The sequence below is a fragment of the Carcharodon carcharias genome, assembly GCF_017639515.1.
Source record: "Carcharodon carcharias isolate sCarCar2 chromosome 39 unlocalized genomic scaffold, sCarCar2.pri SUPER_39_unloc_9, whole genome shotgun sequence".
Classification (NCBI taxonomy): domain Eukaryota; kingdom Metazoa; phylum Chordata; class Chondrichthyes; order Lamniformes; family Lamnidae; genus Carcharodon; species Carcharodon carcharias.
Window position 1 is genome coordinate 121,171 of NW_024470848.1, and position 26,411 is coordinate 147,581.

Here is a 26,411-nt window from a genome sequence, read left to right on the forward strand (position 1 = left end):
AGATAGCAGGTGTACAATAGGCTGAAAGGTCTGGTTCAGAATTACACGCTTCACTGAAACTCAGATCTGCTCATTTGCAGCAACAAGGACTCGTCAGTATGTACCTCCTCCTACCCGGACTGTTACTCATACACCTCGTTGTCCTCATCCTCCTCTACATATCAACCATCGACAACGTAAGCAAGTATTAACCCACATTTCACTGTGCGGAAACAAATCCAAAAGCTTCAGGCCTGGGTTCCCCTCCCTGTGTGTCCACCCAGGGTTTGATGGGGACGGTGTAGAGGGAGATTTACTCTGTATCTAACCCCGTGCTGTACCTGTCCTGGGAGTGTTTGATGGGGACAGTGTAGAGGGAGATTTACTCTGTATCTAACCCCATGCTGTACCTGTCCTGGGAGTGTTTGATGGGGACGGTGTAGAGGGAGATTTACTCTGTATCTAACCCCGTGCTGTACCTGTCCTGGGAGTGTTTGTTGGGGACGGTGTAGAGGGAGATTTACTCTGTATCTAACCCCGTGCTGTACCTGTCCTGGGAGTGTTTGATGGGGACAGTGTAGAGGGAGATTTACTCTGTATCTAACCCCGTGCTGTACCTGTCCTGGGAGTGTTTGATGGGGACAGTTTAGAGGGAGCTTTTCTCTGTGTCTAACCGCATGGTGTACCTGTCATGGAAGTGTTTGATGGGGATTGTGATGGTGTGCTTTACTCTTTTTCCAACCCCGTTCTGTACCTGTCCTGGGAGTGTTTGATGGGGACAGTGTAGAGGGAGATTTACTCTGTATCTAACCCCGTGCTGTACCTGTCCTGGGAGTGTTTGATGGGGACAGTGTAGAGGGAGATTTACTCTGTATCTAACCCCGTGCTGTACCTGTCCTGGGAGTGTTTGATGGGGACATTGTATAGGGAGCTTAACACTGTATCTTACCCTGTTCTGTACCTGTCAAGAGAATGTATGATGGGGACAGTGTAGGGGGAGATTTACTCTGTATCTAACCCCGTGCTGTACCTGTCCTGGGGCAGTTTGATGGGGACAGTGTAGAGGGAGCCTTAATCTGTATCTAACCCCGTGCTGTACCTGTCCTGGGAGTGTTTGATGGGGACAGTGTAGAGGGAGATTTACTCTGTATCTAACCCCGTGCTTTACCTGTCCTGGGAGTGTTTGAGGGGGATAGTTGAGAGGGACTTTACTCTGTATGTAACCCCGTACTGTACATGTCCTGGGATTATTTGATCCGGACAGTGTAGAGCGAGATTTAATCTGTATCTAACCCCGTGCTGTACCTGTCATTGGAGTGTTTGATGGGGACGGTGTAGAGAGAGCTTTACTCTGTATCTAACCCCGTGCTGTACCTGTCCTGGGAATGTTTGATGGGGACAGTGTAGAGGGAGAATTACTCTGTATCTAACCCCGTGCTGTACCTGTCCTAGGAGTGTTTGATGGGGCAGTGTAGAGGGAACTTTACTCAGTATCTAACCCCGTGCTGTACCTGTCCTGGGAGTGTTTGATGGGGATGGTGTAGAGGGAGCTTTACTCTGTATCTAACCCCGTGCTGTACCTGTCCTGGGAGTGTTTGATGGGGACAGTGTAGAGGGAGATTTACTCTGTATCTGAACCAGTGCTGTACATTTCCTGCGAGTGTTAGATGGGGCCATTGTACAGTGAGATTTACTCAGTATCTAACCCCGTGCTGTACCTGTCCTGGGAGTGTTTGATGGGGACGGTGTAGAGGGAGATTTACTCTGTATCTAACACTGTGCTATACCTGTTATGGGACAGTTTGATGGGGACAGTGTAGAGGGAGATTTACTCTGTATCTAACCCCGTGCTGTACCTGTCCTGGGAGTGTTTGAGGGGGACAGTGTAGAGGGAGCTTTACTCTGTATCTAACCCTGTGCTGTACCTGTCCTGGGAGTGTTTGATGGGGACGGTGTAGAGGGAGATTTACTCTGTATCTAACCCCGTGCTGTACCTGTCCTGGGAGTGTTTGATGGGGACAGTGTAGAGGGAGATTTACTCTGTATCTAACCCCGTGCTGTACCTGTCCTGGGAGTGTTTGATGGGGACAGTGTAGAGGGAGATTTACTCTGTATCTAACCCCATGCTGTACCTGTCCTGGGAGTGTTTGATGGGGACAGTGTAGTGGGAGATTTCCTCTGTATCTAACCCCGTGCTGTACCTGTCCTGGGAGTGTTTGATGGGGACAGTGTAGAGGGAGATTTACTCTGTATCTAACCCCGTGCTGTACTGTCCTGGGAGTGTTTGATGGAGACAGTGTAGAGGGAGATTTACTCTCCATCAAACTCTGTGCTCTACCTGTACTGAGAGTGTTTGATGGAGACGGTGTAGAGGGACCTTAATTCTGTATCTAACCTCGTGCTGTACCTGTCCTGGGAGTGTTTGATGGGGACAGTGTAGAGAGAGATTTACTCTCCATCAAACTCTGTGCTCTACCTGTACTGAGAGTGTTTGATGGAGACGGTGTAGAGGGACCTTAATTCTGTATCTAACCTCGTGCTGTACCTGTCCTGGGAACGTTTGATGGGGACAATGTAGATGGAGATTTACTCTGTACCTATTCCCTTGCTGTACTTGTCCTGGGAGTGTTTGTTGGGGACAGTGTCGAGCGAGATTTTCTCTTTATCTAACCCAGTGATTTACCTCTCCTGGTAGTGTTTAATGGGGACAGTGCAGAGGGGGTTTTAGTCTGTATCTAACCCCGTGCTAAACCTGTCCTGGGCGTGTTTGATTGGGACAGTTTAGTGTGTTCTTTACGCAAACGCGTGTTTAACTGTTCTGGGATTGTTTGATGGGGACAGTGTAGAGGGAGGTTTACTCTGTATCTAACCCCTTGCTGTACCTGTCCTGGGAGTGTTTGATGGGGACAGTGTAGAGGGAGATTTACTCTGTATCTAATCCCGTGCTGTACCTGTCCTGGGAGTGTTTGATGGGGACAGTGTAGAGGGAGATTTACGCAGTAACTATCCCCGTGCTGTACCTGTCCTGGGAGTGTTTGATGGGGACAGTGTAGAGGGAGATTTACTCTGTATCTAACCCTGTGCTGTACCTGTCCTGGGAGTGTTTGATGGAGACAGTGTAGAGGGAGATTTACGCAGTAACTATCCCCGTGCTGTACCTGTCCTGGGAGTGTTTGATGGGGACGGTTGTAGAGGGAGATTTACTCTGTATCTTACCCCGTGCTGTACCTGTCCTGGGAGTGTTTGATGGGGACAGTGTAGAGGGAGCTTTACTCTGTATCTAACCCCGTGCTGTACCTGTCCTGGGAGTGTTTGATGGGGACGGTGTAGAGGGAGATTTACTCTGTATCTAACCCCGTGCTGTACCTGTCCTGGGAGTGTTTGATGGGGACAGTGTAGTGGGAGATTTCCTCTGTATCTAACCCCGTGCTGTACCTGTGCAAAGAGTGTTTGATGGTGAAGGTGTAGATGGAGGTTTACTCTGTATCTAACCCCGTGCTGTACCTGTCCTGGGAGTGTTTAATGGGGACGGTGTAGATGGAGGTTTACTCTGTATCTAACCCCGTGCTGTACCTGTCCTGGGAGTGTTCGAAGGGGACATGGTATAGGGAGATTTACTCTGTATCTAACCCTGTGCTGTACCTGTCCAGATGTTCTTTCATGGGAACAGGGTAGAGGGAACTTTACTCTGTTTCTAACCCCGTGCTGTACCTGTCCTGGGAGTGTTTGATGGGGACAGTTTAGAGGTAGATTTGCTTTATATCTAACCCCGTGCTGTACCTGTCCAGGGAATGTTTGATCTGGACAGTGTAGAGGGAGATTTACTCTGTATCTAACCCCGTGCTGTACCTGTCCTGGGAGTGTTTGATGGGGACAGTGTAGAGGGAGATTTACTCTGTATCTAACCCCATGCTGTACCTGTCCTGGGAGTGTTTGATGGGGACGGTGTAGAGGGAGATTTACTCTGTATCTAACCCCGTGCTGTACCTGTCCTGGGAGTGTTTGTTGGGGACGGTGTAGAGGGAGATTTACTCTGTATCTAACCCCGTGCTGTACCTGTCCTGGGAGTGTTTGATGGGGACAGTGTAGAGGGAGATTTACTCTGTATCTAACCCCGTGCTGTACCTGTCCTGGGAGTGTTTGATGGGGACAGTTTAGAGGGAGCTTTTCTCTGTGTCTAACCGCATGGTGTACCTGTCATGGAAGTGTTTGATGGGGATTGTGATGGTGTGCTTTACTCTTTTTCCAACCCCGTTCTGTACCTGTCCTGGGAGTGTTTGATGGGGACAGTGTAGAGGGAGATTTACTCTGTATCTAACCCCGTGCTGTACCTGTCCTGGGAGTGTTTGATGGGGACAGTGTAGAGGGAGATTTACTCTGTATCTAACCCCGTGCTGTACCTGTCCTGGGAGTGTTTGATGGGGACATTGTATAGGGAGCTTAACACTGTATCTTACCCTGTTCTGTACCTGTCAAGAGAATGTATGATGGGGACAGTGTAGGGGGAGATTTACTCTGTATCTAACCCCGTGCTGTACCTGTCCTGGGGCAGTTTGATGGGGACAGTGTAGAGGGAGCCTTAATCTGTATCTAACCCCGTGCTGTACCTGTCCTGGGAGTGTTTGATGGGGACAGTGTAGAGGGAGATTTACTCTGTATCTAACCCCGTGCTTTACCTGTCCTGGGAGTGTTTGAGGGGGATAGTTGAGAGGGACTTTACTCTGTATGTAACCCCGTACTGTACATGTCCTGGGATTATTTGATCCGGACAGTGTAGAGCGAGATTTAATCTGTATCTAACCCCGTGCTGTACCTGTCATTGGAGTGTTTGATGGGGACGGTGTAGAGAGAGCTTTACTCTGTATCTAACCCCGTGCTGTACCTGTCCTGGGAATGTTTGATGGGGACAGTGTAGAGGGAGAATTACTCTGTATCTAACCCCGTGCTGTACCTGTCCTAGGAGTGTTTGATGGGGCAGTGTAGAGGGAACTTTACTCAGTATCTAACCCCGTGCTGTACCTGTCCTGGGAGTGTTTGATGGGGATGGTGTAGAGGGAGCTTTACTCTGTATCTAACCCCGTGCTGTACCTGTCCTGGGAGTGTTTGATGGGGACAGTGTAGAGGGAGATTTACTCTGTATCTGAACCAGTGCTGTACATTTCCTGCGAGTGTTAGATGGGGCCATTGTACAGTGAGATTTACTCAGTATCTAACCCCGTGCTGTACCTGTCCTGGGAGTGTTTGATGGGGACGGTGTAGAGGGAGATTTACTCTGTATCTAACACTGTGCTATACCTGTTATGGGACAGTTTGATGGGGACAGTGTAGAGGGAGATTTACTCTGTATCTAACCCCGTGCTGTACCTGTCCTGGGAGTGTTTGAGGGGGACAGTGTAGAGGGAGCTTTACTCTGTATCTAACCCTGTGCTGTACCTGTCCTGGGAGTGTTTGATGGGGACGGTGTAGAGGGAGATTTACTCTGTATCTAACCCCGTGCTGTACCTGTCCTGGGAGTGTTTGATGGGGACAGTGTAGAGGGAGATTTACTCTGTATCTAACCCCGTGCTGTACCTGTCCTGGGAGTGTTTGATGGGGACAGTGTAGAGGGAGATTTACTCTGTATCTAACCCCATGCTGTACCTGTCCTGGGAGTGTTTGATGGGGACAGTGTAGTGGGAGATTTCCTCTGTATCTAACCCCGTGCTGTACCTGTCCTGGGAGTGTTTGATGGGGACAGTGTAGAGGGAGATTTACTCTGTATCTAACCCCGTGCTGTACTGTCCTGGGAGTGTTTGATGGAGACAGTGTAGAGGGAGATTTACTCTCCATCAAACTCTGTGCTCTACCTGTACTGAGAGTGTTTGATGGAGACGGTGTAGAGGGACCTTAATTCTGTATCTAACCTCGTGCTGTACCTGTCCTGGGAGTGTTTGATGGGGACAGTGTAGAGAGAGATTTACTCTCCATCAAACTCTGTGCTCTACCTGTACTGAGAGTGTTTGATGGAGACGGTGTAGAGGGACCTTAATTCTGTATCTAACCTCGTGCTGTACCTGTCCTGGGAACGTTTGATGGGGACAATGTAGATGGAGATTTACTCTGTACCTATTCCCTTGCTGTACTTGTCCTGGGAGTGTTTGTTGGGGACAGTGTCGAGCGAGATTTTCTCTTTATCTAACCCAGTGATTTACCTCTCCTGGTAGTGTTTAATGGGGACAGTGCAGAGGGGGTTTTAGTCTGTATCTAACCCCGTGCTAAACCTGTCCTGGGCGTGTTTGATTGGGACAGTTTAGTGTGTTCTTTACGCAAACGCGTGTTTAACTGTTCTGGGATTGTTTGATGGGGACAGTGTAGAGGGAGGTTTACTCTGTATCTAACCCCTTGCTGTACCTGTCCTGGGAGTGTTTGATGGGGACAGTGTAGAGGGAGATTTACTCTGTATCTAACCCCGTGCTGTACCTGTCCTGGGAGTGTTTGATGGGGACAGTGTAGAGGGAGATTTACGCAGTAACTATCCCCGTGCTGTACCTGTCCTGGGAGTGTTTGATGGGGACAGTGTAGAGGGAGATTTACTCTGTATCTAACCCTGTGCTGTACCTGTCCTGGGAGTGTTTGATGGAGACAGTGTAGAGGGAGATTTACGCAGTAACTATCCCCGTGCTGTACCTGTCCTGGGAGTGTTTGATGGGGACGGTGTAGAGGGAGATTTACTCTGTATCTTACCCCGTGCTGTACCTGTCCTGGGAGTGTTTGATGGGGACAGTGTAGAGGGAGCTTTACTCTGTATCTAACCCCGTGCTGTACCTGTCCTGGGAGTGTTTGATGGGGACGGTGTAGAGGGAGATTTACTCTGTATCTAACCCCGTGCTGTACCTGTCCTGGGAGTGTTTGATGGGGACAGTGTAGTGGGAGATTTCCTCTGTATCTAACCCCGTGCTGTACCTGTGCAAAGAGTGTTTGATGGTGAAGGTGTAGATGGAGGTTTACTCTGTATCTAACCCCGTGCTGTACCTGTCCTGGGAGTGTTTAATGGGGACGGTGTAGATGGAGGTTTACTCTGTATCTAACCCCGTGCTGTACCTGTCCTGGGAGTGTTCGAAGGGGACATGGTATAGGGAGATTTACTCTGTATCTAACCCTGTGCTGTACCTGTCCAGATGTTCTTTCATGGGAACAGGGTAGAGGGAACTTTACTCTGTTTCTAACCCCGTGCTGTACCTGTCCTGGGAGTGTTTGATGGGGACAGTTTAGAGGTAGATTTGCTTTATATCTAACCCCGTGCTGTACCTGTCCAGGGAATGTTTGATCTGGACAGTGTAGAGGGAGATTTACTCTGTATCTAACCCCGTGCTGTACCTGTCCTGGGAGTGTTTGATGGGGACAGTGTAGAGGGAGATTTACTCTGTATCTAACCCCATGCTGTACCTGTCCTGGGAGTGTTTGATGGGGACGGTGTAGAGGGAGATTTACTCTGTATCTAACCCCGTGCTGTACCTGTCCTGGGAGTGTTTGTTGGGGACGGTGTAGAGGGAGATTTACTCTGTATCTAACCCCGTGCTGTACCTGTCCTGGGAGTGTTTGATGGGGACAGTGTAGAGGGAGATTTACTCTGTATCTAACCCCGTGCTGTACCTGTCCTGGGAGTGTTTGATGGGGACAGTTTAGAGGGAGCTTTTCTCTGTGTCTAACCGCATGGTGTACCTGTCCTGGGAGTGTTTGATGGGGACAGTGTAGAGGGAGATTTACTCTGTATCTAACCCCGTGCTGTACCTGTCCTGGGAGTGTTTGATGGGGACAGTGTAGAGGGAGATTTACTCTGTATCTAACCCCGTGCTGTACCTGTCCTGGGAGTGTTTGATGGGGACAGTGTAGAGGGAAATTTACTCTGTATCTAACCCCGTTCTGTACCTGTCCTGGGAGTGTTTGATGGGGACAGTGTAGAGGGAGCTTTACTCTGTATCTAACCCCGTGCTGTACCTGTCCTGGGAGTGTTTGATGGGGACAGTGTAGAGGGAGATTTACTCTGTATCTAACCCCGTGCTGTACCTGTCCTGGGAGTGTTTGATGGGGACAGTGTAGAGAGAGCTTTACTCTGTATCTAACCCTGTGCTATACCTGTTATGGGAGTGTTTGATTCGGACAGTGAAGAGGGAGATTTACTCTGTATCTAACCACGTGCTGTACCTGTCCTGGGGGTGTTTGATTGTGAAGGGGTAGAGGGAACTTTACTCTGTATCTAACCCCGTGCTGTACCTGTCCTGGGAGTGTTTGATGGGGACAATGTAGAGGGAGATTTACTCTGTATCTAACCCCGTGCTGTACCTGTCCTGGGAGTGTTTGATGGGCACAGTGTAGAGGGAGATTTACTCTGTATCTAACCCCGTGCTGTACCAGTCCTGGGAGTGTTTGATGGGGACAGTGTAGAGGGAGATTTACTCTGTATCTAACCCCTTGCTGTACCTGTCCTGGGAGTGTTTGATGGTGTTTGTCCGGGGGAGATTTACTCTGTATCTAACCCAGTGTTGTACCTGTCCAGATGTTCTTTGATGGGAACAGTGTAGAGGGAACTTTACTCAGTATCTAACACCGTGCTGTACCTGTCCTGGGAGTGTTTGATGGGGACAGTGTAGAGGGAGATTTACTCTGTATCTAACCCCGTGCTGTACCTGTCCTGGGAGTGTTTGATGGGGACAGTGTAGAGGGAGATTTACTCTGTATCTAACCCCGTGCTGTACCTGTCCTGGGAGTGTTTGATGGGGACAGTGTAGAGGGAGATTTACTCTGTATCTAACCCCGTGCTGTATCTGTCCTGGGAGTGTTTGATGGGGACAGTGTAGAGGGTGCTTTACTCTGTATCTAACCCCCTGATGTACCAGTTCTGGGAGTGTTTGTTGGGGAGAGAGAGGAGAGAGCTTTACTCTGTATCTAACCCCGTGCTGTAGCTGTCCTGGGAGTGTTTGATGGGGACAGTGTAGAGGGAGATTTACTCTGTATCTAACCCCGTGCTGTACATGACCTGGGCGTGTTTGATGGGGCCAGTGTAGAGGGAGATTTACTCAGTATCTAACACCGTGCTGTACCTGTCCTGGGAGTGTTTGATGGGGACAGTGTAGAGGGAGATTTACTCTGTATCTAACCCCGTGCTGTACCTGTCCTGGGCGTGTTTGATGGGGCCAGTGTAGAGGGAGATTTACTCAGTATCTAACACCGTGCTGTACCTGTCCTGGGAGTGTTTGATGGGGACAGTGTAGAGGGAGATTTACTCTGTATCTAACACCCTGCTGTACCTGTCCTGGGCGTGTTTGATGGGGCCAGTGTAGAGGGAGATTTACTCAGTATCTAACACCGTGCTGTACCTGTCCTGGGAGTGTTTGATGGGGAGAGTGAAGAGAGAGCTTTACTCTGTATCTAACCCCGTGCTGTACCTGTCCTGGGAGTGTTTGATGGGGAGAGTGAAGAGAGAGCTTTACTCTGTATCTAACCCCGTGCTGTACCTGTCCTGGGAGTGTTTGATGGGCACAGTGTAGAGGGAGCTTTATTCCGTATTTAACCCCGTGCTGTACCTGTCCTGGGAGTGTTTGTTGGGGACAGTGTAGAGGGAGATTTCCTCTGTATCTAACCCCGTGCTGTACCTGTCCTGGGAGTGTTTGATGGGGACAGTGTAGAGGGAGCTTTACTCTCTATCTAACCCCGTGCTGTACCTGTCCTGGGAGTGTTTGATGGTGTTTGTCCGGGGGAGATTTATTCTGTATCTAACCCAGTGTTGTACCTGTCCAGATGTTCTTTGATGGGAACAGTGTAGAGGGAACTTTACTCAGTATCTAACACCGTGCTGTACCTGTCCTGGGAGTGTTTGATGGGGACAGTGTAGAGGGAGATTTACTCTGTATCTAACCCCGTGCTGTACCTGTCCTGGGAGTGTTTGATGGGGACAGTGTAGAGGGAGATTTAGTCTGTATCTAACCCCGTGCTGTACCTGTCCTGGGAGTGTTTGATGGGGACAGTGTAGAGGGAGATTTACTCTGTATCTAACCCCGTGCTGTACCTGTCCTGGGAGTGTTTGATGGGGACAGTGTAGGGGGAGATTTACTCTGTATCTAACCCCGTGCTGTACCTGTCCTGGGAGTGTTTGATGGGGACAGTGTAGAGGGAGATTTACTCTGTATCTAACCCCGTGCTGTACCTGTCCTGGGAGTGTTTGATGGGGACAGTGTAGAGGGAGATTTAGTCTGTATCTAACACCGTGCTGTAACTGTCCTGGGAGTGTTTGATGGGAACAGTGTAGAGGGAGATTTACTCTGTATCTAACCCCGTGCTGTACCTGTCCTGGGAGTGTTTGATGGGGACAGTGTAGAGGGAGATTTACTCTGTATCTAACCCCGTGCTGTACCTGTCCTGGGAGTGTTTGATGGGGACAGTGTAGAGGGAGATTTACTCTGTATCTAACCCCGTGCTGTACCTGTCCTGGGAGTGTTTGATATAGACAGTGTAGAGGGTGCTTTACTCTGTATCTAACCCCCTGATGTACCAGTTCTGGGAGTGTTTGTTGGGGAGAGAGAGGAGAGAGCTTTACTCTGTATCTAACCCCGTGCTGTACCTGTCCTGGGAGTGTTTGATGGGGACAGTGTAGAGGGAGATTTACTCTGTATCTAACCCCGTGCTGTACCTGTCCTGGGAGTGTTTGATGGGGACAGTGTAGAGGGAGATTTACTCAGTATCTAACACTGTGCTGTACCTGTCCTGGGAGTGTTTGATGGGGACAGTGTAGAGGGAGATTTACTCTGTATCTAACCCCGTGCTGTACCTGTCCTGGGCGTGTTTGATGGGGCCAGTGTAGAGGGAGATTTACTCAGTATCTAACACCGTGCTGTACCTGTCCTGGGAGTGTTTGATGGGGACAGTGTAGAGTGAGATTTACTCTGTATCTAACACCGTGCTGTACCTGTCCTGGGCGTGTTTGATGGGGCCAGTGTAGAGGGAGATTTACTCAGTATCTAACACCGTGCTGTACCTGTCCTGGGAGTGTTTGATGGGGACAGTGTAGAGGGAGATTTACTCTGTATCTAACCCCGTGCTGTACCTGTCCTGGGAGTGTTTGATGGGGACAGTGTAGAGGGAGCTTTACTCTGTAACTAACCCCGTGCTGTACCTGTCCTGGGAGTGTTTGATGGGGAGAGTGAAGAGAGAGCTTTACTCTGTATCTAACCCCGTGCTGTACCTGTCCTGGGAGTGTTTGATGGGGACAGTGTAGAGGGTGCTTTACTCTGTATCGAACCCTGTGCTGTACCTGTCCTGGGAGTGTTTGATGGGGACAGTGTAGAGGGAGATTTACTCTGTATCTAACCCCATGCTGTACCTGTCCTGGGAGTGTTTGATGGGGACTGTGTAGAGGGGGCTTTACTCTGTATCTAACCCCGTGGTGTACCTTTCATGCGAGTGTTTGATGGGGTTTGTCCGGGGAAGCTTTACTCTTTATCTAAACCCGTGCTGTACCTGTCCTGGGAGTGTTTGATCTGGACAGTGGAGAGGGAACTTAACATTGTATCTAACCCCGTGCTGTACCTGTCCTGGGAGTGTTTGATCCGGACAGTGTAGAGGGAACTTAACTTTGTATCTAACCCTGTGCTGTACCTTTCCTGAGAGTGTTTGAGAGTGATAGTTTAGATGGAGATTTCCTCTGTTTGTGACACCCTGCTGTACCTGTCCTGGGAATGTTTGTTTTGGACGGTGTAGAGGGAGATTCACTCTGTATCTAACCCCGTGCTGTACATGACCTGGGAGTGTATGATGGGGCCAGTGTAGAGGAAGCTTTACTCTGTATCTTACCCCGTGCAGTACCTGCCCTGGGAGTGTTTGATGTGGACGGTGTAGAGGGAGATTTACTCTGTATCTAACACCGTGCTGTACCTGTCCTGGGAGTGTTTGATGGGGACAGTGTAGAGGGAACTTAACATTGTATCTAACCCCGTGCTGTACCTTTCCTGGGAGTGTTTGAGAGTGATAGTTTAGATGGAGATTTCCTCTGTTTCTGACACCCTGCTGTACTTGTCCTGGGAGTGTTTGATGGGGACAGTGTAGAGGGAGATTTACTCTGTATCTAACCCCGTGCTGTACCTGTCCTGGGAGTGTTTGATGGGGACAGTGTAGAGGGAGATTTACTCTGTATCTAACTCCGTGCTGTCCCTGTCCTGGGAGTGTTTGATGGGGACAGTGTAGAGGGAGATTTACTCTGTATCTAACACTGTGCTATACCTGTCCTGGGAGCGATTGAGTGGGATATTTTAGAGGAATTTACTCTGTATCTAACTGCGTGCTCTACCTGTCCTAGGAATATTTGCTGGGGACAGTGTAGAGGGAGATTTACTCTGTACCTAACACCGTGCTGTACCTGTCCTGGGAGTGTTTGATGGGGACGGTGTAGAGGGAGATTTACTCTGTATCTAACCCCTTTGCTGTACCTGTCCTGGGAGTGTTTGATGGGGACAGTGTAGAGGGAGATTTACTCTGTATCTAACCCCGTGCTGTACCTGTCCTGGGAGCGTGTGATGCGGAGAGTGTAGAGGGAGATTTACTCTGTATCTAACCCCGTGCTGTACCTGTCCTGGGAGTGTTTGATGGGGACAGTGTAGAGGGAGATTTACTCTGTATCTAACCCCGTGCTGTACCTGTCCTGGGAGTGTTTGATGGGGACAGTGTAGAGGGAGATTTACTCTGTATCTAACACTGTGCTATACCTGTCCTGGGAGCGATTGAGTGGGATATTTTAGAGGAATTTACTCTGTATCTAACTGCGTGCTCTACCTGTCCTAGGAATATTTGCTGGGGACAGTGTAGAGGGAGCTTCACTCTGTGTCTAACCCCGTGCTGTACCTGTCCTGGGATTGTTTGATGGAGATTGTTAGGGGTGGCATTAATCTTTATCTAACCCCGTGCTGTACCTGAGCTGGGAGTGTTTGATGTGGACAGTGTAGAGGGAGATTTACTCTGTATCTAACCCCGTGCTGTACCTGTCCTGGGAGTGTTTGATGGAGACAGTGTAGAAGGAGATTTACTCTGTATCTAACCCCGTGCTGTACCTGTCCTGGGAGTGTTTGATGGGGACAGTGTAGAGGGAGATTTACTCTGTATCTAACCCCGTGCTGTACCTGTCCTGGGAGTGTTTGATGGGGACAGTGTAGAGGGAGATTTACTCTGTATCTAACCCCGTGCTGTACCTGTCCTGGGAGTGTTTGATGGGGACAGTGTTAAATGAGTTTTACTCTGTATCTAACCCCGTGCTGTACCTGTCCTGGGAGTGTTTGATGGGGACGGTGTAGAGGGAGATTTACTCTGTATCTAACCCCGTGCTGTACCTGTCCTGGGAGTGTTTGATGGGGACAGTGTAGAGGGTGCTTTACCCTGTATCTAACCCCTTGCTGTGGTTGTCCTGGGAGTGTTTGATGGGGATTGTTAGGGGGAGTTTTACTCTTTTCTAACCCCGTGCTACACCTTTCTTAGGAGTGTTTGATCCGGACAATGTAGAGGGAGCTTAACTCTGTATCTACACCAGTGCTCTACCTGTCCTGGGAGTGTTTGATGGGGACAGTGTAGAGGGAGATTTACTCTGTATCTAACCCCGTGCTCTACCTGTCCTGGGAGTGTTTGATGGGGACAGTGTAGAGGGAGATTTACTCTGTATCTAACCCCGTGCTGTACCAATCTGGGAGTGTTTGATGGGGACAGTGTAGAGGGAGATTTACTCTGTATCTAACCCCGTGCTGTACCTGTCCTGGGAGTGTTTGATGGGGACAGTGTAGAGGGAGATTTACTCTGTATCTAACCCCGTGCTGTACCTGTCCTGGGAGTGTTTGATGGGGACAGTTTAGAGGTAGATTTGCTTTATATCTAACCCCGTGCTGTACCTGTCCAGGGAATGTTTGATCTGGAAAGTGTAGAGGGAGATTTACTCTGTATCTAACCCCGTGCTGTACCTGTCCTGGGAGTGTTTGATGGGGACAGTGTAGAGGGAGATTTACTCTGTATCTAACCCCGTGCTGTACCTGTCCTGGGAGTGTTTGATGGGGACAGTGTAGAGGGAGATTTACTCTGTATCTAACCCTGTGCTGTACCTGTCCTGGGAGTGTTTGATGGGGACAGTGTAGAGGGAGCTTTACTCTGTATCTAACCCCGTGCTGTACCTGTCCTGGGAGTGTTTGATGGTGACGGTGTAGAGGGAGATTTACTCTGTATCTAACCCTGTGCTATACCTGTTATGGGAGTGTTTGATTCGGACAGTGAAGAGGGAGATTTACTCTGTATCTAACCCCGTGCTGTACCTGTCCTGGGGGTGTTTGATTGTGAAGGGGTAGAGGGAACTTTACTCTGTATCTAACCCCCTGCTGTACCTGTCCTGGGAGTGTTTGATGGGGACAGTGTAGAGGGAGCTTTACTCTGTATCTAAACCCGTGCTGTACCTGTCCTGGGAGTGTTTGATGGTGTTTGTCCGGGGGAGATTTATTCTGTATCTAACCCAGTGTTGTACCTGTCCAGATGTTCTTTGATGGGAACAGTGTAGAGGGAACTTTACTCAGTATCTAACACCGTGCTGTACCTGTCCTGGGAGTGTTTGATGGGGACAGTGTAGAGGGAGATTTACTCTGTATCTAACCCCGTGCTGTACCTGTCCTGGGAGTGTTTGATGGGGACAGTGTAGAGGGAGATTTAGTCTGTATCTAACCCCGTGCTGTACCTGTCCTGGGAGTGTTTGATGGGGACAGTGTAGAGGGAGATTTACTCTGTATCTAACCCCGTGCTGTACCTGTCCTGGGAGTGTTTGATGGGGACAGTGTAGGGGGAGATTTACTCTGTATCTAACCCCGTGCTGTACCTGTCCTGGGAGTGTTTGATGGGGACAGTGTAGAGGGAGATTTACTCTGTATCTAACCCCGTGCTGTACCTGTCCTGGGAGTGTTTGATGGGGACAGTGTAGAGGGAGATTTAGTCTGTATCTAACACCGTGCTGTACCTGTCCTGGGAGTGTTTGATGGGAACAGTGTAGAGGGAGATTTACTCTGTATCTAACCCCGTGCTGTACCTGTCCTGGGAGTGTTTGATGGGGACAGTGTAGAGGGAGATTTACTCTGTATCTAACCCCGTGCTGTACCTGTCCTGGGAGTGTTTGATGGGGACAGTGTAGAGGGAGATTTACTCTGTATCTAACCCCGTGCTGTACCTGTCCTGGGAGTGTTTGATGGGGACAGTGTAGAGGGTGCTTTACTCTGTATCTAACCCCCTGATGTACCAGTTCTGGGAGTGTTTGTTGGGGAGAGAGAGGAGAGAGCTTTACTCTGTATCTAACCCCGTGCTGTACCTGTCCTGGGAGTGTTTGATGGGGACAGTGTAGTGGGAGATTTACTCAGTATCTAACACTGTGCTGTACCTGTCCTGGGAGTGTTTGATGGGGACAGTGTAGAGGGAGATTTACTCTGTATCTAACCCCGTGCTGTACCTGTCCTGGGCGTGTTTGATGGGGCCAGTGTAGAGGGAGATTTACTCAGTATCTAACACCGTGCTGTACCTGTCCTGGGAGTGTTTGATGGGGACAGTGTAGAGGGAGATTTACTCTGTATCTAACACCGTGCTGTACCTGTCCTGGGCGTGTTTGATGGGGCCAGTGTAGAGGGAGATTTACTCTGTATCTAACACTGTGCTGTACCTGTCCTGGGAGTGTTTGATGGGGACAGTGTAGAGGGAGATTTACTCTGTATCTAACCCCGTGCTGTACCTGTCCTGGGAGTGTTTGATGGGGACAGTGTAGAGGGAGCTTTACTCTGTAACTAACCCCGTGCTGTACCTGTCCTGGGAGTGTTTGATGGGGAGAGTGAAGAGAGAGCTTTACTCTGTATCTAACCCCGTGCTGTACCTGTCCTGGGAGTGTTTGATGGGGACAGTGTAGAGGGTGCTTTACTCTGTATCGAACCCTGTGCTGTACCTGTCCTGGGAGTGTTTGATGGGGACAGTGTAGAGGGAGATTTACTCTGTATCTAACCCCATGCTGTACCTGTCCTGGGAGTGTTTGATGGGGACGGTGTAGAGGGGGCTTTACTCTGTATCTAACCCCGTGGTGTACCTTTCATGCGAGTGTTTGATGGGGTTTGTCCGGGGAAGCTTTACTCTTTATCTAAACCCGTGCTGTACCTGTCCTGGGAGTGTTTGATCCGGACAGTGTAGAGGGAACTTAACTTTGTATCTAATCCTGTGCTGTACCTTTCCTGAGAGTGTTTGAGAGTGATAGTTTAGATGGAGATTTCCTCTGTTTGTGACACCCTGCTGTACCTGTCCTGGGAGTGTTTGTTTTGGACGGTGTAGAGGGAGATTCACTCTGTATCTAACCCCGTGCTGTACATGACCTGGGAGTGTATGATGGGGCCAGTGTAGAGGAAGCTTTACTCTGTATCTTACCCCGTGCAGTACCTGCCCTGGGAGTGTTTGATGTGGACGGTGTAGAGGGAGATTTACTCTGTATCTAACACCGTGCTGTACCTGTCCTGGGAGTGTTTGAGAGTGATAGTTTAGATGGAGATTTCCTCTGTTTCTGACACCCTGCTGTACTTGTCCTGGGAGTGTTTGATGGGGACAGTGTAGAGGGAGATTTACTCTGTATCTAACCCCGTGCTGTACCTGTCCTGGGAGTGTTTGATGGGGAAAGTGTTGAGGGAGCTTTATTCTGTAACTTACCCTGTACTGTAACTATCCAGAGAATGTTTGATGGGGAAAGTGTATAAGGAGATTTACTCTGTATCTAACTCCGTGCTGTCCCTGTCCTGGGAGTGTTTGATGGGGACAGTGTAGAGGGAGATTTACTCTGTATCTAACACTGTGCTATACCTGTCCTGGGAGCGATTGAGTGGGATATTTTAGAGGAATTTACTCTGTATCTAACTGCGTGCTCTACCTGTCCTAGGAATATTTGCTGGGGACAGTGTAGAGGGAGATTTACTCTGTACCTAACACCGTGCTGTACCTGTCCTGGGAGTGTTTGATGGGGACGGTGTAGAGGGAGATTTACTCTGTATCTAACCCCTTTGCTGTACCTGTCCTGGGAGTGTTTGATGGGGACAGTGTAGAGGGAGATTTACTCTGTATCTAACCCCGTGCTGTACCTGTCCTGGGAGCGTGTGATGCGGAGAGTGTAGAGGGAGATTTACTCTGTATCTAACCCCGTGCTGTACCTGTCCTGGGAGTGTTTGATGGGGACAGTGTAGAGGGAGATTTACTCTGTATCTAACCCCGTGCTGTACCTGTCCTGGGAGTGTTTGATGGGGACAGTGTAGAGGGAGATTTACTCTGTATCTAACACTGTGCTATACCTGTCCTGGGAGCGATTGAGTGGGATATTTTAGAGGAATTTACTCTGTATCTAACTGCGTGCTCTACCTGTCCTAGGAATATTTGCTGGGGACAGTGTAGAGGGAGCTTCACTCTGTGTCTAACCCCGTGCTGTACCTGTCCTGGGATTGTTTGATGGAGATTGTTAGGGGTGGCATTAATCTTTATCTAACCCCGTGCTGTACCTGAGCTGGGAGTGTTTGATGTGGACAGTGTAGAGGGAGATTTACTCTGTATCTAACCCCGTGCTGTACCTGTCCTGGGAGTGTTTGATGGAGACAGTGTAGAAGGAGATTTACTCTGTATCTAACCCCGTGCTGTACCTGTCCTGGGAGTGTTTGATGGGGACAGTGTAGAGGGAGATTTACTCTGTATCTAACCCCATGCTGTACCTGTCCTGGGAGTGTTTGATGGGGACAGTGTAGAGGGAGATTTACTCTGTATCTAACCCCGTGCTGTACCTGTCCTGGGAGTGTTTGATGGGGACAGTGTTAAATGAGTTTTACTCTGTATCTAACCCCGTGCTGTACCTGTCCTGGGAGTGTTTGATGGGGACGGTGTAGAGGGAGATTTACTCTGTATCTAACCCCGTGCTGTACCTGTCCTGGGAGTGTTTGATGGGGACAGTGTAGAGGGTGCTTTACCCTGTATCTAACCCCTTGCTGTGGTTGTCCTGGGAGTGTTTGATGGGGATTGTTAGGGGGAGTTTTACTCTTTTCTAACCCCGTGCTACACCTTTCTTAGGAGTGTTTGATCCGGACAATGTAGAGGGAGCTTAACTCTGTATCTACACCAGTGCTCTACCTGTCCTGGGAGTGTTTGATGGGGACAGTGTAGAGGGAGATTTACTCTGTATCTAACGCCGTGCTGTACCAATCTGGGAGTGTTTGATGGGGACAGTGTAGAGGGAGATTTACTCTGTATCTAACCCCGTGCTGTACCTGTCCTGGGAGTGTTTGATGGGGACAGTGTAGAGGGAGATTTACTCTGTATCTAACCCCGTGCTGTACCTGTCCTGGGTGTGTTTGATGGGGACGGTGTAGAGGGAGATTTACTCTGTATCTAACTCCGTGCTGTCTCTGTCCTGGGAGTGTTTGATGGGGACATTGTTGAGGGATCTTTACTCTGTATCTAACCCCGTGCTTTACCTGTCCTGGGAGTGTTTGATGAGGACTCTGAGTGAATTTATTTCTCTCTCATTCACAGTCTTGGTGGTTTTACAATGATGAGAGTTCCCGTGATCTATGGAGTGAGTGTTTGTACATTAAAGCTGAACTAACCTGGAGCTGCACCGACATTGTGGCCTCTCATGGTCAAGGTGAGACTGAAAAACATTCTGCACTGTTTCAGTGAAATAAGCAGGGGATGGTATGGGCCTCCTGCTGTTCCTGTGTAACAGGCTCGAGGGGCTGAATGGGCCTCCTCCTGTTTCTGTGTAACAGGCTCGAGAAGGGGCTGAATGGGCCTCCTCCTGTTCCTGTGTAACAGGCTCGAGAAGGGGCTGAATGGGCCTCCTGCTGTTCCTGTGTAATAGGCTCGAGGGGCTGAATGGGCCTCCTCCTGTTCCTGTGTAACAGGCTCGAGAAGGGGCTGAATGGGATCCTCCTGTTCCTGAGTAACAGGCTCGAGAAGGGGCTGAATGGGCCTCCTCTTGTTCCTGTGTAACAGGCTCGAGAAGGGGCTGAATGGGCCTCGTCCTGTTCCTGTGTAACGTGCTCGAGAAGGGGCTGAATGGGCCTCCTCCTGTTCCTGTGTAACAGACTCGAGAAGGGGCTGAATGGGGCCTCCTCCTGTTCCTGTGTAACAGGCTCGAGAAGGGGCTGAATGGGATCCTCCTGTTCCTGTGTAAAAGGCTCTAGGGGCTGAATGTGCCTTTTCTGAAATTTTGAACACCATATTCTCTCCCTCCAGAATGGCTCCATGCATCTCAAGCCCTGATGGTCCTGGCTGTACTTTTCTCTACCGCTTCGTTTATTATCTTCCTGTGTCAGCTATACACATTGAGGAAAGGAAGCCTCTTCTATGCGACTGGGCTGTTTCAAATCTTCGCTGGTGAGTGGCCATCAAAGACCATTCCGCTGAACCCTTAAACCCCCATTAAAGACCATCCTTCTAATCCCCTAACTCCCTTATCGAAGACCATCCTACTAATCCCCTAACTCTCACTTTGAAGACCAGCCCTCTAATCCCCTAACTCCCGCATTAAAGACCAGCCCTCTAATCCCCTAGTTCTCCCATCGAAGTCCATCCCTCCAACCCCCTAACTCCCCCATCGAAGACCAGCCCTCTAATCCCCTAACTCCCGCATTGAAGACCATCCCTCTAATCCCCTAACTCCCGCATTAAAGACCAGCCCTCTAATCCCCTAGTTCTCCCATCGAAGTCCATCCCACCAACCCCCTAACTCCCCCATCGAAGACCATCCCTCTAATCCCCTAACTCTCCCATCAAAAACCATCACTCTAATCCCCCAATTCTCCCATCAAAGACCATCCCTCAAATCCCCTAACTCTCCAATCAAAACCATCCCTCTAATCCCCTAGCTCACCCATTGAAGACCATCTCTCTAATCCACAAAATCTCCCATCAAAGACTATCACTCTAATCCCCTAAATCTACCATCGAAGACCATCACTCTAATTCCCTAACTCACCCATCGAAGACCATCACACTAATCCCCTAACTCTCACATCGAAGTCCATCCCTCTAATCCCCTAACTCTCCCATCGAAGGCCATCCATCTAATCCCCTAACTCTCCCATTGAAGACAATCCCTCTAATCCCCTAACTCCCCTATAAAAGATCATCTCTCTAATCCCCTAACTCTCCCCTTGAAGACCATCCCTCTAATCCACTAAGTCTCCCATCAAAACCATCACTCTAATCCCCAAGCTCCACAATTGAAGACAATCTCTCTAATCCCCTAACTCTCCCATCAAAGACCATCCCTATAATCCCCTAACCCTCCCATCAAATACAATCCCTCAAATCCCTTAACTCTCCCATTGAAGTCCATCCATCTAATTCCCTAACTCTCCCATCAAAGACCATCCCTCTAATCCCCTAACACTCCCATCGAAGACCATCCCACTTATCCTCTAATTCTCCAATCGAAGACCATTCCTCTAATCCCCTCACTCCCCATCGAAGAACATCCTTTTAATCCCCTAACTCTCCCATTGAATACCATTCCTCTAATCCACTAACTCTCCCATCGAAGTCCATCCAACGAATCCCCAAACTCTCCCTTCAGAGACAATCCCTCTAATCTCCTAATCCTCCATTAAAGACCATCCTGCTAATCCCCTATCTCTCCCATTGCAGAACATCCCTCCAATCACATACCTCTCCGATCGAAGACTCTGCTTCTAAACACCTAACTCTCCCATCGAAGACCATTCCTCTAATCCCCTAACTCACACATCGAAGACCATCCCTCTAATTCCCTAACTCTCACATTGAAGACAATTCCTCTAATTACCTAAGTCTCCCGAAAAAGACCATCACTCTAATCCCCTCATACTCCAATCGAAGACCATCCCTATAATCCCCTAACTCTCCCATCGAAGACAATTCATCTAATTCCCTAACACCCCCATCGAGAACCATCCCTCTAACCCCTAACTATCCCATCAAAGACCATCCAGCTAATCCCCTAAATCTCCCATCAAAGATTATCCCTCTAATCCCCCAACTCTCCCACTGAAGACTATCACTGTAATCCCATATCTCTCCCATCGAAGACCATTCCTCTAATCCCCTGACTCTCCCATCAAAGACCCTCCATCTAATCCCCTAACTCTCACATCGAAGACCATCACTCTAATCCCATAACTCTCCCCTCGAAGACCATCCATCTAATCCCCTAACTCTCCCATTGAAGACCATCCCTCAAATCCCCTAACTCTCCCCTCGAAGACCATCCCTCTAATCCACTAACTCTCCCATCAAAACCATCCCTCTAATCCCCTAGCTCCCCCATTGAAGACCATCTCTCTAATCCCCTAACTCTCCCATCAAAGACCATCCCTCTAATTCCCTAACTCTCCCATTGAAGACTATCCCATTTATCCTCTAATTCTCCCATCAAAGACCATTCCTCTAATCCCCTCACTCCCCCATCGAAGCCCATCCCTTTAATTCCCTAACTCTCCCATTGAAGACCATCCCTCTAATCCACTAACTCTCTCATCGAAGACCATTCCTCTAATTACCAAAGTCTCCCGTCAAAGACCATCACTCTAATCCCCTCACACTCCAATCGAAGACCATTCCTCTAATTCCCTAACTCACCCATTGAGAACCATCCCTTTAACCCCTAATTCTCCCAATGAAGACCATCCCTCTAATCCCCTAACTCTCCTATCAAAGATTATCCCTCTAATTCCCCAAATCTCCCATTGAAGACTGTCACTGTAATTGCCTAACCCTCCCATCGAAGACCGTCCACCTAATCCCCTAACTCTCACATTGAAGACGATCCATCTAATCCGCTAACTCTTAAATCGAAGACCATCACACTAATACCCTAACTCTCACATCGAAGTCCATCCCTCTAATCCCCTAACTCTCCCATCAAAGACCATCCAAATAATCCACTAACTCTCCCATCGAAGGCCATCCATCTAATGCCCTAACTCTCCATTCAAAGACCATCCATCGAAACCCCTAACTCTCTCATTGATGAATATCCGTCTAATCCCCTAACTCACCCATAAAAGACCATCCCTCTAATCCCCTAAATCACCCCTCGAAGACCATCCCTCTAAACCACTAACTCTCCAATCAAAACCATCCCTCTAATCCCCTAGCTCCCACAATGAACACCACCTCTCTAATCCCCTAACTCTCCCATCAAAGACCATCCCTCAGGTTCCCTAACCCTCCCATCAAATACAATCTCTCAAATCCCTTAGCTCTCCCATTGAAGTCCATCTGTCTAATCCCGTAACTCTCCCATCAAAGACCATCCCTCTAATCCCCTAACTCTCCCATGAAGACCATCCCACTTATCCTCTAATTCTCCCATCGAAGACAATTCCTCTAATCCCCTCACTCCCCCGTTGAAGACCATTCCTCTAATCCCCTAACTCACCCTTTGAATACCATCCCTCTAATCCCCTAACTCTCCCATCGAAGTCCATCCACCTAATCCCTTAACTCTCCCATCGAAGACCATTCCCCTAATCCCATAACTCTCCCTTCGAAGACCATCCATCTAATCCCCTAACTCTCACATTGAAGACCATCCATCTAATCCCCTATCTCTCCCATCGAAGACCATCCATCTAATCCCCTAACTCTCCCATCGAAGACTATCCTTCTAATCCCCTAAATCTTCCATCAAAGACCATTCCTCTAATCACCTAACTCTCCCATCAAAGACAATCCCTCTAAGCCCCTAACACCCCCATCGAAGACCATCCCTCTAATCCCCTAAATCCCCCATCAAAGAGCATCCCTCTAATCCCCTAACACTCCAATCAAAGACTATCACTCTAATCCCCTAACTCTCCCATCGAAGACCATCACTCTAATTCCCTAACTCTCCCATCGAAGACCATCACTCTAATCCCCCAACTCTCCCATCAAAGTACATCCCTCTAATCTCCGAACTCTCCCATCAAAGACCATCCCTCTAAAGCCCTAACTCTCCCATCAAAGACAATACCTCTAATCCCCTAACTCCCCCATCGAAGACCATTCCTATAATCCCCTAACTCTCCCATCGAAGACCATCCATCTAAACCAATAACTCCCCCATCGACGGCGATCCATCTAATCTCTGAACTCTCCCATCAAAGACAATCCCTCTAATCCCCTAACTCCCCCATCGAAGACCATCCCTCTAATCCCCTAACTCCCCCGTCAAAGACCATCAATCTAATCCCCTAACACTCCCATCAAAGACCATCCATCTAATCCACTAACTCACCCATCGAAGGCCATCCATCTCATCCCCTAACTCTCCCATCAAAGACCATCTATCTAATCCATTAACTGTCCCATTGAAGACCATCCCTCTAATGCACTAACTCCCCCATCAAAGACCATCCCTCTAATCCCCTAATCCCCCCTCGAAGACCATCCCTCTAATCCCCTAACTCCACCATCAAAGACCATCCCTCTAATCCCCTAACTCTCCCCTCGAAGACCATCCCTCTAATCCCATAACTCTCCCATCGAAGACCATCACTCTAATTCCATAACTCTCCCATTGAAGACCATCACACTAATCCCCTAACTCTCCCATCGAAGTCCAACCTTCTAACCCCCTAACTCCCCCATCAAAGTCCATCCCTCTAATCCCCTAACTCACCCATCGAAGAACATCCATCTAAACCACTAACTCTCCCATCGAAGGAGATCCATCTAATCCCCTAACTCTCTCATCAAAGACCATCCCTCGAAGCCCCCAACTCTCCCACCAAAGACAATCCCTCTTATCCCCTAACTCCCCCATCGAAGACCATCCCTGTAATCCCCTAACTCCCCCATCAAAGACCATCCCTCTAATCCCCTAACTCTCCCCTCGAAGACCATCCCTCTAATCCCATAACTCTCCCATCGAAGACCATCACTCTAATTCCATAACTCTCCCATTGAAGACCATCACACTAATCCCCTAACTCTCCCATCGAAGTCCAACCTTCTAACCCCCTAACTCCCCCATCAAAGTCCATCCCTCTAATCCCCTAACTCACCCATCGAAGAACATCCATCTAAACCACTAACTCTCCCATCGAAGGAGATCCATCTAATCCCCTAACTCTCTCATCAAAGACCATCCCTCGAAGCCCCCAACTCTCCCACCAAAGACAATCCCTCTTATCCCCTAACTCCCCCATCGAAGACCATCCCTGTAATCCCCTAACTCCCCCATCAAAGACCATCCCTCAAATCCCCTAACACTCCCATCAAAGACTATCACTCTAATCCCCTAAATCTCCCATCGAAGACCATCACTCTAATTCACAAACTCTCCCATCGAAGACCATCACTCTAATTCCCTAACTCTCCCTTCGAAGACCATCCATCTAATCCCCTAACTCTCACATTGAAGACCATCCATCTAATCCCCTATCTCTCCCATCGAAGACCATCCATCTAATCCCCTAACTCTCCCATCGAAGACTATCCTTCTAATCACCTAAATCTTCCATCGAAGACCATTCCTCTAATCACCTAACTCTCCCATCGAAGACCATCCCTCTAAGCCCCTAACTCTCCCATCAAAGATAATCCCTCTAAGCCCCTAACACCCCCATCGAAGACCATCCCTCTAATCCCCTAAATCACGCATCAAAGAGCATCCCTCTAATCCCCTAACTCTCCCATCAAAGACTATCACTCTAATCCCCTAACTCTCCCATCGAAGACCATCACTCTAATTCCCTAACTCTCCCATCAAAGTACATCCCTTTAAACCCCTAACTCTCCCATCAAAAACTATCACTCTAATCCCCTAACTCTCCCATCGAAGACCATCACTCTAATCCCCCAACTCTCCCATCAAAGTACATCCCTTTAAACCCCTAACTCTCCCATCAAAGACAATACCTCTAATCCCCTAACTCCCCCATCGAAGACCATTCCTATAATCCCCTAACTCTCCCATCGAAGACCATCCATCTAAACCAATAACTCCCCCATCGAAGGCGATCCATCTAATCTCTGAACTCTCCCATCAAAGACAATCCCTCTAATCCCCTAACTCCCCCATCGAAGACCATCCCTCTAATCCACTAACTCCCCCGTCAAAGACCATCACTCTAATCCCCTAGTACTCCCATCAAAGACCATCCATCTAATCCACTAACTCTCCCATCGCAGGCCATCCATCTCATCCCCTAACTCTCCCATCAAAGAACATCTATCTAATCCACTAACTGTCCCATTAAAGACCATCCCTCTAATCCACTAACTCCTCCATCAAAGACCATCCCTCTAATCCCCTAATCTCCCCTTGAAGACCATCCCTCTAATCCCCTAACTCTCCCATTGAAGACCATCCCTCTAATCCCCTAACATCCCCATCAAAGACCATCCCTCTAATCCCCTAACTCTCCCCTCGAAGACCATCCCTCTAATCCCATAACTCTCCCATCGAAGACCATCACTCTAATTCCATAACTGTCCCATTGAAGACCATCACACTAATCCCCTAACTCTCCTATCGAACTCCAACCCTCTAAAAACCTAACTCCCCCATCAAAGTCCATCCCTCTAATCCCCTAACTCACCCATCGAAGACCATCCATCTAAACCACTAACTCTCCCATTGAAGGAGATCCATCTAATCCCCTAACTCTCTCATCAAAGACCATCCCTCGAAGCCCCCAACTCTCCCAGCAAAGACAATCCCACTAATCCCCTAACTCCCCCATCGAAGACCATCCCTCTAATCCCCTAACTCCCCCATCAAAGACCATCCCTCAAATCCCCTAACACTCCCATCAAAGACTATCACTCTAATCCCCTAACTCTCCCATCAAAGACCATCACTCTAATCCCCTAACTCTCCCATCAAAGTACATCCCTATAACCCCCTAACTCCCCCATCAAAAACCATCCCTCTAATCCCCTAACTCTCCCATCGAAGACCATCCATCTAATCCACTAACTTCCCATCAAAGACCATCTATCTAAACCCCTAACTGTCCCATTGAAGACCATCCCTCTAATCCCCTAACTCCCCCATCAAAGACCATCCCTCTAATCCCCTAACTCTCCCATCAAAGACTATCACTCTAATCCCATAACTCTCCCATCGAGGCCCATCACTTTAATTCCATAACTCTCCCTTTGAAGACCATCACAGTAATCCCCTAACTCTCCCATCGAAGTCCAACCCTCTAATCCCCTAACTCTGCCATCAAAGACCATCCCTCTAATCCCCTATATCTCCCAATGAACACCATCCCTCTAATCCCCTAACTCCCCCAGAAAAGACCATCCCGCTAATCCCCTAACTCCCCCATCAAAGTCCATCCCTCTAATCCCCTAACTCCCCCATTGAAGACACTCTCTCTAATCCCCTAACTCTCCCATCAAAGACCATCCCT

At 48.9% G+C, this 26,411-nt stretch overlaps 1 protein-coding gene across 1 annotated transcript in view; it reads left to right on the forward strand.

Moving 5' to 3' along the window:
- LOC121275006 (peripheral myelin protein 22-like) overlaps nt 1–26,411 on the forward strand; it is an 80,593-nt gene that overhangs the window by 2,102 nt on the left and 52,080 nt on the right. Inside the window, exons 2-4 of the mRNA XM_041182399.1 lie at nt 81–176; nt 18,553–18,664; nt 19,258–19,398. Coding sequence (XP_041038333.1) covers nt 99–176; nt 18,553–18,664; nt 19,258–19,398 — 331 coding nt within the window. The 5' untranslated portion in view covers nt 81–98. The remainder of the gene's footprint in view (nt 1–80; nt 177–18,552; nt 18,665–19,257; nt 19,399–26,411) is intronic.